At 42.3% G+C, this 14,155-nt stretch overlaps 1 protein-coding gene across 1 annotated transcript in view; it reads right to left on the bottom strand.

The window, feature by feature from the left end:
* The window catches only part of UNC80 (unc-80 homolog, NALCN channel complex subunit), a 417,216-nt gene that overhangs the window by 74,710 nt on the left and 328,351 nt on the right, over nucleotides 1-14,155 (bottom strand). The window contains 4 exon segments of the mRNA XM_030209474.1: nucleotides 622-787; nucleotides 2,356-2,540; nucleotides 3,545-3,751; nucleotides 11,424-11,547. Of these exon segments, the coding sequence (XP_030065334.1) occupies nucleotides 622-787; nucleotides 2,356-2,540; nucleotides 3,545-3,751; nucleotides 11,424-11,547 (682 nt within the window).

Genomic DNA, 14,155 nt, shown 5'->3' with positions numbered 1-14,155 from the left:
TATCTACAATGGACTTCTCTGTAAGAATTGATAAAGAACAATGGAGTTCTATGGAGTAAGTCTCATGACTTTCAAACTGTGTGACTCAATCAGGTTGCTCAGGCACACTGTAGCAGGGAGATCCAACTTATTTTTTGGGACTAGTTGGCCCAGGTGTATCATATAGGACAGAGGTTCTGAAATCTACTCCTCGAGGTCCAGCCTGGTTTTCAGGATTTCCACAATGAATATTTATGAGATCTATTTGCATTCAGTGCATTCACTGCATGCAAATAGATCCCATACATATTCGTTGTGGAAATCCTGAAAACCAGGCTGAGTTGTGGACCCTGAGGTTGGATATAAGGACCCCTGATGTAGGAACTCTACTCAGCCCAAGGATGAAGAAAAGATGATACCAATACTGTGGTGGCCCCTTCTAGCCAAAGAGCAGCACTAATAATCCACCTTGGAGGAGATGCTCTTCTAGCCCTCAAGTTACCAAGGGATTTTCAGAGCTGCTCAAGCATGGAGGGTGAAGTTGGTGGTAAAAGACAACTAAAAGAAGTTAGTGTTGTTCCGTACTTTAAGGACTCAGAACCATCACACTTAGTTCTTCAACAATTAAGATTTACTCCCTACCTGAGCCACTGTGTACTGCCTCTTTGAGGATCTTCAGCTCATTGTTGAATTCTGCGATGAGAGAGCTCTTACACAAGGGCCGTGGGATGAAGCGCCGTTCAAGCTGATCGGCAATGTGCTGTCGAGCAGTTAGTTCTTCCTGAGTCTCTGCAGGTTGTGCCAGCAACTAAAGAGATATAGAAGGATTCATCAGCAAGCCATAATTTATTTATACATGCCCAAGGCTAGTAGAACCTCTGTATTGATACAGTTGTACTTTTGCAAAGGCTTTATTGAAAGAAAATCACAGCAAAATGAATCTACACACCTAGGGGCCAATTTTCAGCTAGTGTGGTGACTGGATTAAGTTAAATGCTGGCGGTGCTATCCTTAGAGGTAGTGTGGTGACTGTGCTGGCACTATCTGTTTAGTTTAGGCCTGATAATCTAAACATGTAGAGATCACTATTGAAAGCAAATTTAACCCAGCAGGAAAGTTTCCTGTCTAGTTAAATCTCACAGGGCAGCCCAGGAGCCAATATTCAGCAAAACTTGAAAATTGTACAGCAGTGGTTGACAGTCTACCGCTAGGTGTGCCATTTTCCTGAAGATGCTGGACTGGGCAGGAGTGACTGGGCCTTGCTCCTGCCCAAAGACCCCCCAGTGATGTCAAAGGTAGCCCCTGTGGGGCTATTTTCATATGGTGGGAAGGGATGGGGGCTTCGGCCTGGGAGTAGGGGGACCCTACTCTGCTGGTTAGTGAGCATCGGGCCATGGCTTTGCAGCCTGATGCTCCAGGAATAACAATAGTTGCAAGGTGGCTCACAAGCAACATTTTTTTTAAAAACAGGATTCAGCAACCTGCGGTACTGAGATCCCACAAGTTGTTGAATCCCATGAATCCCAAGGTGAATCAAGGTGAATCTTTTACCTCACCTTGATAAATCCTCCACAAAGTCTAAGGGGCCCTTGTACTAAACTGCGTAGGTGCCTACACGCGCCCAACACACGTCTGTGGCCCGGGTGGTAATTTCATTTTTTATGTGTGTCCACTACACGCGGAAGAAAATAATTTTAATTTTCTGACACGCAGCGCTACCAGGTGGTAAAAGGCATTCTACATGCGTAGACCATTACTGCCTGGTTAACGTGTGAGACCTTACCACTAAGTCAATGGGTGGCGGTAAGGTCTCAGACCCAAAATGCACGTGTGCCAATTTTCATTTTGCTGCACGTCCATTTTCAGCCAAAATAAAAGAAAAGGCATTTTTACAGGTGCACTGAAAAATGAATCTGCGCACGTCCAAAACACGTGTGTACACTAGCGCAGGCCATTTTCAGCGCACCTTAGTAAAAGGACCCTTAACTTTCTATACGTATACTTGAGTATAAATGGAATATTATGTCAGTGTTTTCCAATGCTGTCCCAAGGAACCCAGAGACAGTTAGGTCTTCAGGGTATCTCTAAAGAATACGCATACAATAAATTTGCAAATACTGAGCATTCAACGCACACAGAAAAAAATTATATTGTAATATAGCTAAGGAGAAATGAAAACACAATTATAGAAAGTGTTGAAAAAGGTCTGAGCAAAATACACATATGATAATTGAGATCAAATAGTTGAGGGTTATTGCAGAAATGAGAATGGAAGAAGTCCATCTGAGGAGCGCAGACTTAGTTAGGCATGAAGAGAGTTTACCGATTTCTGTAAAATGCTGTATATCTGAGGCAATTCTGCATAGCTGTAATTACCTTGCACTGAATGAAGGGCCGTAAGAGAACAAATATTGGAATTCGTGTCCTAACAATGAAGTCGACAAAATCCCAGAGGGCCATCCCTCCCACCTTGCGCAATGCCATCTCTTTGACCTGGAGGCTCAGTCGGTACCATTGACTACCAAGTTGTCGCTCGAAACAAACCAGAATCACTTTTAGAGCTAGTGAAGAGAAAGGAAATACAAGAAGAGTAAAATAAAACAGCGAGGAATCCTTTTAAAGATCATTCTTAAGGATCTGCTTGAACCATGGATACCAAATCAGTACTTGTTGCACTATGAGGCATATTTTCAAAGCACTTTGGGAGGCTAAGTTCCATAGGTTTCTATGGAACTTTGGGAGGCTAAGTGCTTTGAAAATATGCCTCTATTTCTAATAACTTCCGGCTGCACATCTCTTTCTATATTATGAATTAGGAGAGAAGTCTGAACAGAAACAGAGAAACACATTTGGCAACCCAATTCATAATAGGACTGATTGCATAAAAGTTCTAAAATTAAAAACAAATTTAGTTCTGTTCATTTAAACTATGTTTCCAAGATGCGCTCATACCAATAAACTCTTATTTCTGTAAAACCTGGTATCATAGGCTGCATAAGCGTCTAATTGTGCCCAACGTGCACCAAAATGGAGTTACCTCTCAACTACCGCGTGGCTCTTGCGGAAATTTATTTATTTATTTGCTGCATTTGTATCCCACATTTTCCCACCTACTTGCAGGCTCAATGTGGCTTACAATTTTCCTTCATGGCATTTGCCACTCCAGAGTAGAAAGGTACATTTTTGGCACCCGTCTGATACGTGCGTCTGAAAAATAATTTTTATTTTTGGGCGCGTGTATCGGATGCACACCAAGTGGCATTTGGCATGCATAAGTCATTACCGCCCAGTTACTGCGTGAGTCTTTACCGCTAGGTCAATGGCTGCCGGTAAGGTCTCAGACCCAAAATGAATGTGCGGCAATTTTCATTTTGTCACACATCCATTTTCGGCAAAAATCTTTTAAAAAAGGCATTGTTTACAGGCGCGCTGAAAAATGGATCAGCGCGTGCCCAAAACCCGCGCCTACACTACCGCAAGCCATTTTCAGCACGCCTTTGTAAAAGGACCCCTTAGTGCAAGATTGCCAATCCGCTACATTGCAAGTGAAGTCAGGCTTGCTCACCCAGGTAGGCTGCTTGGCTGGTGGATTCTGCCAGTCCTTCCCTACGCAGGTCTTTCCCTGTGTCCCCGGGCGTGGAGCAGTGCACTGGGGAGCTGTCCAGCATGAAGTTCTTACTGCGGGAAGTGCTGATAATGCGGGGTGGCAGTAGGATGTTAATCACTGTCTGCAGCAACAGGAAGACCTCGGGCTGCTCCAGCCAGGGACTGTCTGTGATCAGGAAAAGAAACAGAAATTCAGAAGGACCAGGAATGTGAAGTCCTATCGCTTGAAGTCCAGTTTACAGAACATGTTTCACAGTGATTCATATATGTTTTCAAATAACCATATACATTCTGCTTGGAGATTTTGCATAGCTCTAACATCTGTTATAATTGGTTTGATTCTAAAGAAGCCCTCTTTTGATCTACTTATGTTTCAATCAGTCAAGGTTCTGTCCTTTCCAAAGTCCCAGTCAATTAGGGGCTCTTTTACTAAGCTGCACTAGTAAATGGACTGTCCCACGTGATAAGCCCATTTCTTGAGCAACCGTAAAATGGGCATTTTTCTATTTGTTAAGTTTCTGGCCATGTGCTAATGGTAGTGCATAGCCATTTTAAAACATTACCACAGGAGCATTTACTGCCTCCTACTGAGGGCTCCTGCGATATGGACAAACTAACCAGTTAGTGCGCCGGTAAAGTCAGCATACCAGCTGAATAGCTCTTCCACCCCCCCCCCCCACAAAATAAATAAATAAATACCACCCACTTAGGGCTCATAAATGGCACTCAGATTTGGGCACCCACAAAATGTGTGTTAAGTGCTATTCTATAAACGGCGCTCTAAGTTGAGCAGTGTTTATAGAATAGAGCTGAGATCCATGCCAAGAGGATTTACACCAACTGAACCCTGGTTTAAATCACTGTGCCTAAATTAGTCATGAATTCTCCAAATTCTATAACACTGTGCACAGATCCTAGAAATACCCCTGACCCGACCATGCCCCTCCCATGGCCACACCCCCTTTTGGATGTACACAGAAAAATTGACGTGTACATCTTCACAGAATAACGACTATAAAGAAGCTCACGTAAATTCCAATTAGTGCCAATAAGTGATGGCACCCAATTTTCAGAGCTAATTGGCTTGTTAAGTAATCAAATTACACACACAGTTTTGAGTGCTATACATAGAATTAGGGTGTTAGTGTGTAAATGGCAAAACTAACACAGAACACTTCAGCACATCCTGTGTTATGTCATTTTTCCTGTGTTAAATGCGTGTTAGCACTTAAACACAGCTTAGTAAAATCAGGGCCCCTTAAGTTTCTTCTATTAACATTATGCATCCCTTTCAATCGCCCACTCTACTGAAATTGTCTTCCCACTCCTATTTAATCAGTTCCACATGGCTGTTCTTTCCTGTTCCTCTACTACATCTATCCTACTGGCCCAATAATTCCCAAACTTGTTCTTTTGAACCCATTGTCATTCAGGTTTGCACCCACCAAGTAACTGAATCACAAAATACGATCCAATCCACATTCAAAAGGAAAAAAAATATTATCTTCTTAGAGGTTAGTCAGTTTCACTGTAAAGTCTGTTCACTCACTTAGACCAGAGGAGTTACCCCACCGTGAGATCTTGGTAGAATGGAGTCCTAGCCATCAGAGGAGGTCTTCAGCTGGCAGGGCCTTGGAATCCCTGCCTGCTGCAGCGAGGTTGCAACAGTGCTGGGTAGGCCCGAGCACAAAGTGGATGAGCCCCTGCCCACCAGCGGCTACTCTATTGCTTACAAATGTATGCTGGGCTTTACTAAGCCGCTAGCATGGCTGCCTGTGTGCTAGTGCTGACACAGCCCATTCACTTTGAATGGGCTGTGTCAGCAATGCCGTGCGGCTTAGTAAACAGACCCCATGGTATGATGTTCGATTAATATTCATTTTCCACCATTTGATGACATGCCTCATTGTAAGAGTTTGAGGTAAATTACAATTAAAATGAAAAATACACATACATATATCTTAGTACCCTAAGTCCCAACCCTCCCACTCAAATATAAAATCCACAAAATCGCTTCAAATTCAACTTACTTTTCAATCATGAAATATTCTAAAAAAATCATATTGTACCAGAAAGGGCCAATTTAAACAACCAAGTGTTGGCCTTTTTTTTTTTGGAAAAAAAAAGTATAATTACAGTATTATAGGTGATACAGACATCAGCCATTAGTGGGGACAATTTTATAATGTCTGCCTCATTGCAAAGTCCACAGAAATTATTGCACTAATTTTCAGAGTAAAAATAGGTGTGCTTCTTTGAGAACTGCCTAAGAGAAAAGTACCGCTTTTTGCCCTCTACAAAAATATGCGTACTCTTGAAAATTCAAGAGTACATACGTTGTTGCAACCCCCACCCTAAATATTCCCTGGGATTCCACCAAATGCTTCCTGACAAGGAGGGGTGATTTTCAGTTACCTGATTCATGGAGTAAAATCTTTCTAAAAATTGCCCTACTCAGGATTAGCATAGAGAAACTCAAGAGTTATGCAGATAGATGGGCTGAATTCATAAAATTAGATTTTCAGCTGCCATATGTGTTCTATAACAATGTGCATTAATAGGCATTCCAGAAGAAATTTCAGGAGCCTAGTTAAAACTGTGTGCATATATTTACATTTCAAATAAAATTGCACAGTTAACACAGTACTTCATGCCTTTATTTGGAATCACTTAGGAGGGAGACAGTTGATTTTAAATTGGTAACAGTAAATAAAACTTTATTTATTACTGTTACTTAAATTGGTAACAGTAAATAAAACTTTATAAGTCCAGAAGGTTTGGTTTACTATCTCTCATTTCCATTTAATCGTTTAAAATTGTTTGTTTAAAATTGTAAATTGATAATTCTTTTGGATATCAGGGAACTAAGCAGTGGAATAATCTTTCGGTGGATTTAAGACGAATTTCATCTTATTTTCTTTTTTTGAAAAGATTTAAAAACTTATTATTTTAATTATTATGATGTCATTGCCTAAACTATAATCCATGATTGTTGTAAATGTCTGCATCTGGTTAGATGTCTATGAATTGTTATCTGCCTAGAATCTTACACTATATTTTCCAATACATTACATCTCTAACTTATATCCTGCTATCACCTCACAGTTCTAAGTGGGTTACAAAAGTCAAGAGGCCAGAACAATCTCTGAGAATTACATAAACTTTCCATAAAAATAACACTACCCTAAAATATTAATCTTCTTGTAGAATACATTTTTTAAATAAACATGTTTTAATCTTCTATTGATGAGATTAGTGTGGGCTAAAAATCACAAGAATAGATGAAATAAATAGCACCCAAACTTGGTTGCTGACAAAAAATTCAGCACTAACCCCCGGATTCAATATAGTGCACTTAGATTTAAATGCCAAAATCGGCGCGGATTCTATAACACCACATGCAACTTAATTGACTTAACAAGCTAATGAGCACTGATAACAGTACTTAACAAGCAATAATGAGTACTAATTGGCACTGATTAGAATTTAAGTGCACAACTCGCTAAGCATATTCTGTAATGATGTGCGCCGAACTTCTAACTTGAACAGGCAAAAAGGGGCATGGTTATGGACGGGGAAATGGTTGTCTCATGGGCGTTCCAAAATTTAGGCACCTAGTTATAGAATATGGTCCAGTGCGCTTAAATCTACATGCTGAGATTTACACCAGGCTTTCCTTGAGGTTAATGGATGCACACAGATATCGGCGCTGAAATATCAACTAAGCATATTCTATAATCAGCGCCTAAATCTAGGTGCTGATTAAAGAATACATTTAGTTGACATGCTTTTCAGCACCGATTTTTTAGGCGCTATATACAGAATCTCCTCCTAAGTGCTATTCTATAATGGGTACACACCTTATAGAGAATAGCGCTTAACAGGGATACCGTGCCTAATTTGCGATGGACTTACACCTGCTGAAACCTGGAGTAAATGCTGGTGCTCAAGTAAGGCACACTAGGCATAATTCTCTTATTCCATGTGCAAATTTTCGGAATGCCCCTGACACATCCATGGCCACGCCTCCTTTTCAGATACGCTCTATGGGATTTAGGCGCTGTGCCTTATAGAATAGCATGCAGCCAGATGCGCGTGCAAATATTAATGAGTGCCAATTAACATCAATAATTGGTTATTAGCACCCAATTATTAATGGTACAGGGCTCATTATTCGATGTATTTGCAACATCTCAGAAGTGCACCCAAAGTTGGGCATGCAAAGCCATAGATAGAATCTGTGGGTTAAAGCATACATGGGCTTCTTAACTACCTAATAACCTGATTTTCAAGCAATACATATGTAAGTATTTTGATTTTGAACATTAGATTGGATTGAGCAAGCTGAAAAGTACAGGTATGTGCATATTTTTCAAGGAGTGTATAGAAAAAGGCCATTTTTAAAAAATTTAATTTTCAATCTATTTTGGTGGTGTCATTCATTTTATTTTCGTGTGTGCTATTTTTCACCATGTGAGAACTTTTGCAAATAGCACTCACTAAAATGATTTGCATACCTATGCTAAGGTACTCATTTTCAAAGCACATAGACTTACAAAGTTACATAGAGGGGCATTTTCGATATGACATCTAAGTCCATCTAAAAATGTCCAAAATTCAAGTGGGGAATATAGCCATTTTCAAAACAGAAAAAAATTTCTCTCTCTCTTTTTTTTAAAAGGCTATTTGCTAGATGTTTTTATGCTCTATGCATTTATCTTTTTGGTCCATTTTTGAAAAAGTGAAAAATGCATAAAATCAAGCCATTGGGATGTAGGAGGAGCCAGCATTCTTAGTAGACTGGCCACACAGACATCCCAGAAGAGCAATGGGGAATCCTAGGGGCACTGCTATGGACTTCATATAAATGCTCCCAGGTATGCATCTCACTATTGCTCCCTTATCTTGTCTGTTGAACCCCCTAAACCCACTCAAAACCCACTACCCCCAATTTTACACCACTACACTAGCATTTATGGGTGAAGGGGGCACCTATATGTGGGTACAGTGGGTTTCTGGTGAATTTTGGAGGGCTCACAGTTCCACCACAAGTGCAACAGCAGGGCCGTGCCTAGGGTCTCTGGCGCCCCCCTGCAGACTATCAGTTGGGGGTGGCGGCGCCCCCCCCCATGAAAATGATCGCTCACCACTTGCCACACTGACAGGAATTGTCAGCAATATTCTTAGAAACAAAATAAGATAGCAGATGTAAATTCTCAAAGTGGACATATTCCAAACACTAAAATGAAAATGAAACGATTTTTTTCTACCTTTGTTGTCTGGTGACTTTCTTTTTCTGATCATGCTGGCCCAGTATCTGATTCTGCTGCTATCTGTCCTCTTAACTCCGTTTCTAGGGCTTCCTTTCCATTTATTTCTTTCCTTTCCTCCTTTCTTCTTCATTTCTGGTCCTCAGCTTCTGCCTATTTTCTTCATCCATGTGCAGTTTTTCTCCTCTCTTCCTTTTCCTTCATTTCATCTCCTTCATCTCTCTTCCCTCCCCTCTATGTCCAACAATTTCTCCTCTCTCCCTGAGCCCTGCCCTCCCATCCATGCTCCTATGTCCCCTGCCCCCTCCATTCATCCTTTTCCAGCAATTCCCCTCTCTCCCTGAGCCCTGCCCTCCCAATCCATGCCCATCCATGCTCCTCTGTCCCCTTCCCCTCCATTCATCCTTTTCCAGCAATTCCCCTCTCTCCCTGAGCCCTGCCCTCCCAATCCATGCCCACCCATGCTCCTCTGTCCCCTGCCCCCTCCATTCATCCCTTTCCAGCAATTCTCCTCTCTCCCTGAGCCCTGCCCTCCCAATCCATGCCCATCCATGCTCCTCTGTCCCCTGCCCCCTCCATTCATCCTTTTCCAGCAATTCCCCTCTCTCCCTGAGCCCTGCCCCCTCCATTCATCCCTTTCCAGCAATTCCCCTCTCTCCCCGAGCCCTGCCCTCCCAATCCATGCCCATCCATGCTCCTCTGTCCCCTGCCCCCTCCATTCATCCTTTTTCAGCAATTTCCCTCTCTTCCTGAGCCCTGCCCCTCCCATCCATGCTCCTCTGTCACCCTCCATTAATCCCTATCCAGCAATTCCCCTCTCTCCCTTCCATGACCCCCCTCGCATCCATGCTCCTCTCTCTCCTCTTGCTCCCATGTCCCATCATGTCCCAGTTGGCCTGGCCTGGCCCGCCCTCTTCTCCCCTCCCCCTTCGCATTCATGCTCTCTTCTCTCCCCTGACCTCCCGCTCCCATTGTTCAACTTCCCGCCTTCTTCTCCCCCCCCCAACATCCCTTTTCTTTTTTTTTTCCTTTTTAAATTTACCTCTGTGGCGGTTCTGGCAGCGCAGCGTCAGTGAAGGAGGCGGCGCTCCCGACGTCTCTAGCCTTCCCTTCGCTGTGTTCCGTCTTCTTCTGACGTCATTTCCTTGACGTCAGAAGAAGGCGGAACACAGCGAAGGGAAGGCTAGAGACGTCGGGAGCGCCGCCTCCTTCACTGACGCTGCGCTGCCGGAACTGCCACGGAGGTAAATTTGAAAAGGAAAAAGAAAAGAAAAGGGATGTTGGGGGGGGGGGGCGGGGAGAAGAGGGCGGGAAGTTGAACAATGGGAGCGGGAGGGCGAGCGAGGTGAGCATGGTGCGGCGGCGCCCCCCAGAGGGAAGCGCCCCCCTGCCATGCTTACCTCGCTTACCGTGTTGGCACGGCCCTGTGTAACAGGTAGGGGGAGGTATGGGACTGGGTCCATCTATCTGCACTGCACCCATCAGTAGGCTACTCCAGGGACCTGAATGCTGCTCTAATTGACCTATAACATGTGAGATTGGTATAGAGACTGGTAAGTAATGTTTTTAATCAGATTTTTTTTGGGAGTGGGAAGGAGTTAGTGCCCACTGGGCAGAGGCGTAGCTAGGTGGGTCACCAGGGGAGCAATTTGTTGCATTTAAAACACGTGCTGGCACTGTCAGCAGACTGCTCTCCGCTCCCCCTGCACCCTCAATCTGGCTACGCTTCTGCCAGTGGGGGAGTAAAGGGAGGTTATCCCTGATTTCCTTCTTTTCGTTTAGGGCACTTTTATTGTGGCTTTAATAAAACAGGTCTAGACCAAAATATCCAACTTATAGCACCAAATGTTTTTGTTTTGTTCCATTATGGAAGAAAAATGTCCAAGTGTTAGGACTGCCCAGATCACACCCTTAAAACACTCCTGACATGCCCCCTTGTGATCTGAACACACTTCTGATACACTCAATAGAAAAACGTCTAAAAATGGGCTTCAAAAATACCAATTTGTACGTTTTTGTGAGAAAAACATCCAGATACAGATTTATGCCACTTTTTGGATGTTTTTCTCTCTTGAAAATGAGCCCCATAGTAATTATGTAACTTTGTAAGTCTATGTGCTTTGAAAATGAGCCTCCATTTAACTTTTTAAATGTTATTTTTTTCCATATGTGAAATGACACAAGAAGATAACACTTATTTATTGAAATGTTTACCCATAAAAGAGGATTATATCTTGAATTTATTTGCCAGCTGGGTGTTGGCACTCAGAATTGAACTGGCCTCTATCTTTCAGCAGAAGGTAACCATGAGTGTACAATGCCTTGGGTGAATCTCTTTATTAGGCGATTTATAAATCACAACAAATGAGCTCAATAAATTTTAGATAGATTTTGGCAGCGGTGTTTACAGTGAAAAATATCCTTCTCTTTTTGAGGTACGACTATCATGGAAAAAAGAATATTTCCTCCATTTTATATGATTTTCAAAATGCTCTTCCATACCTCTCTAAAGTAAAAACATTATCATTGCCAGAATTTCCTTTCTCATGTAAATGAAATTGATCAGACCTTTGCTTCCAGATCCTACTGTCAGCACAAACGGAATCAGCAGGTTTAAAAGCATGCCTTCCCGTCTCTCCTGATTGGTGAACGGCGAGATCACATGGCTTAAAGGGAAATCTTCTTTTAAGGCCTGTGAAATTGCAAGAAAAATAGGATTTGTTATTTTCCAATTTTGAGAGCACACTGTTACAGGAGGAAGTCTGAGTATCTTTATTAAGATTTATGAAATAACAAAGGAAAACATAGCTAACAGGTATAACAGAGAATATTGAAATATGTCAATGTAGAACATTAGGTGGTACAGTTAATTCCATCATGAACGATCGATTGGCTCATGCTGTCTGCTCTCTTATGAAAGTCCACACTGCTAAGGCTATATCCCAGCTGATAGGCATGGAAGTTTGACTATGTGTAGGGCATTGCTCCTGTTCTAAGTGCACTGAAAAATGGCCTGTGCTGTTGTAGGCGCATGTATTGGACGCACGCAGGTCCATTTTTCAGCACGCCTGCAAAAAAGGCCTTTTTTGGGCTGAAAATGGACATGCGGCAAAATAAAAATTGGCGCAAATCCATTTTGGGCCTGATACCTTACCGCCACCCATTGACTTAGCAGTAAGGTCTCAAGCATTAACCGGGCAGTAATCATCAGCGTGTGTATACTGCCGATTACTGCCCCGTTAATGCCATGTAGAAAATAAAAAAATATTTTCTGCTGCGCATGTCAGATGAGTGTAAAAAAATGGAATTACCACCCAGGACATGCGGTAACTGGGCGGTAGTTCCAAATTGACACATGTTGGATGCTTATAGGCACCTACAGACCTTAGAAAAAGGGCCCCTCAGTTTTTTACCGTCCTGGGTAGATGAGCAAACAAATTCTCCAATACCCAGATTCTCATCCTCCCCTCTAAAGCAATCTAACCTCCCTGTTTATTAATGCAATGCCGACACAGCCCATTCAAAAAGAGATTATTCAGGATGTGACAAGGAAGTTCAGAATTTGACTAATAAATAAGGTTCAACAGAAGAGGAGTCCCCCCTCAAAAAAATAGCATCTGCAATGGAGACAGCAATTATTGCACCCACCCTCCCTCCTATCCTCCCCTTTCACCTTTGGTGCACAAGTAGCTTCCATAGTTACCATCATTAAAAGTATACAATCACCTCTAGAGCAGCAGGACAAAAGAGGTGATTGTGCCCTTGTATAAGTCTCTGATGACGCCCCATTTAGAATACTGTGTGCAATTCTGCAGACTGCACCTACAAAAATATATAAACAGGATTGAGTCGGTCCAGAGGGCGACTACAAAATTGGTCAGTGGTCTCTGTCATAAAACGTATGGGAACAGACTTTTAGACCTCAATATGTATACTCTGAAAGAAAGGCGGGAGAGAAGGGATATGATAGAGATGTTTAAATACCTCAGTGGCATTAATGAACAGGAGGTGAGCCTTTTTCAAATGAAGGAAAACTCTGGAATGAGAGGGCATAGATGAAGTTAAGAGGAAATAGGCTCAAGAGTAATCTAAGAAAATACTCTTTCATGGAAAGGTTGGTGGATGTGTGGAATGGCCTCCTAGTGGAGGTCGTGGAGACAAGGACTCTGTCTGAATTTAAGAAATCATGGGACAAGCATGTGGAATCTCTTAAGAAAAGGAGGAGTTAGTGGTTACTGAGGATGGGCAGATTGGATGGGCCATTTGGTCCTTATTTGCCAACATGTTTTTATATGTATCCGTTTCATGAAGGTAGGTAACAATTGTGAATTCCAACATCTTGCAATATTAGATTATGCTGCCAAAAATAGAGGAGACGGTACTCAGTGAGATTTAACTGGGTAGGAAGGCTGGGTTAGTGCTGGCTCAGTCTGGGGTGGAGTTAGGGCTGGCCCCAAAATTATCCACCGAGTAACCAGAGAGGGAAAAACAGTATACATAAATAGCAGAACAAAGAAAAAAAGCACAACTGGGCCTTCAAGATTGAGACAACAGAAGTCCGTTATTTCAGTCAGACCCGACACAGGCCGTGTTTCGGCGTAAACAATGCCTGCCTCAGGGATCCAAATTCAGTATCAAATACACAAACAGGGAGCACAATCAGGAGTCATGAACTTCTGTTAAAACGCCGTTGGTTTATCTTGGAATCAAATTTCTTTAACTTGTGGACAAATGGGCTGTAAAGATATATACTTATCATTTTTGTTTCCTAATGTTAAATAATGCCGATTGCATATTCACTTTAAGTGGTGATATATTGGAAAATTTAAATAATAAAAAAAAAAAGAAAAAAAAAAGCCATTGGTTTCTTTGACCAATGGCGTTTTAACAGACGTTCATGACTTTTTCCTCCTTGGGAGTTATACACTAACCTAGGAATTTGTCTTTACTGTGCTCCCTGTTTGTGTATTTGATACTGAATCTGGACCTCTGAGGCAGGCATTGTTTACACTGAAACACGGCCCGTGTCGGGTCTGACTGAAATAAAGGACTTTTGTTGTCTCAGTCTTGAAGGCCCAGTTGTGCTTTCTTTTCTATGTTCCCGAAATAGCAGTATTCAGTGTCAGTACCTGGATAACTATATGGGCAAGCAAGACCTTATAAATAGCAGTCCTAACTTGCCCAAATAACTATCCAGGTACCAGATCTGAATATCACAGGTACTCAGATAACTTCCAGGAGCAGCCAGATGCCTGGATATTCAGTGCTGGCGCGTAACTTACTCTATTCTGTAAGCTGTA

This window comes from Microcaecilia unicolor, chromosome 7 (genome assembly GCF_901765095.1).
Source record: "Microcaecilia unicolor chromosome 7, aMicUni1.1, whole genome shotgun sequence".
NCBI lineage: Eukaryota > Metazoa > Chordata > Amphibia > Gymnophiona > Siphonopidae > Microcaecilia > Microcaecilia unicolor.
The sequence above is the reverse complement of the archived record's forward strand: the minus strand, read 5'-3'. Positions and strand labels throughout refer to the sequence as shown.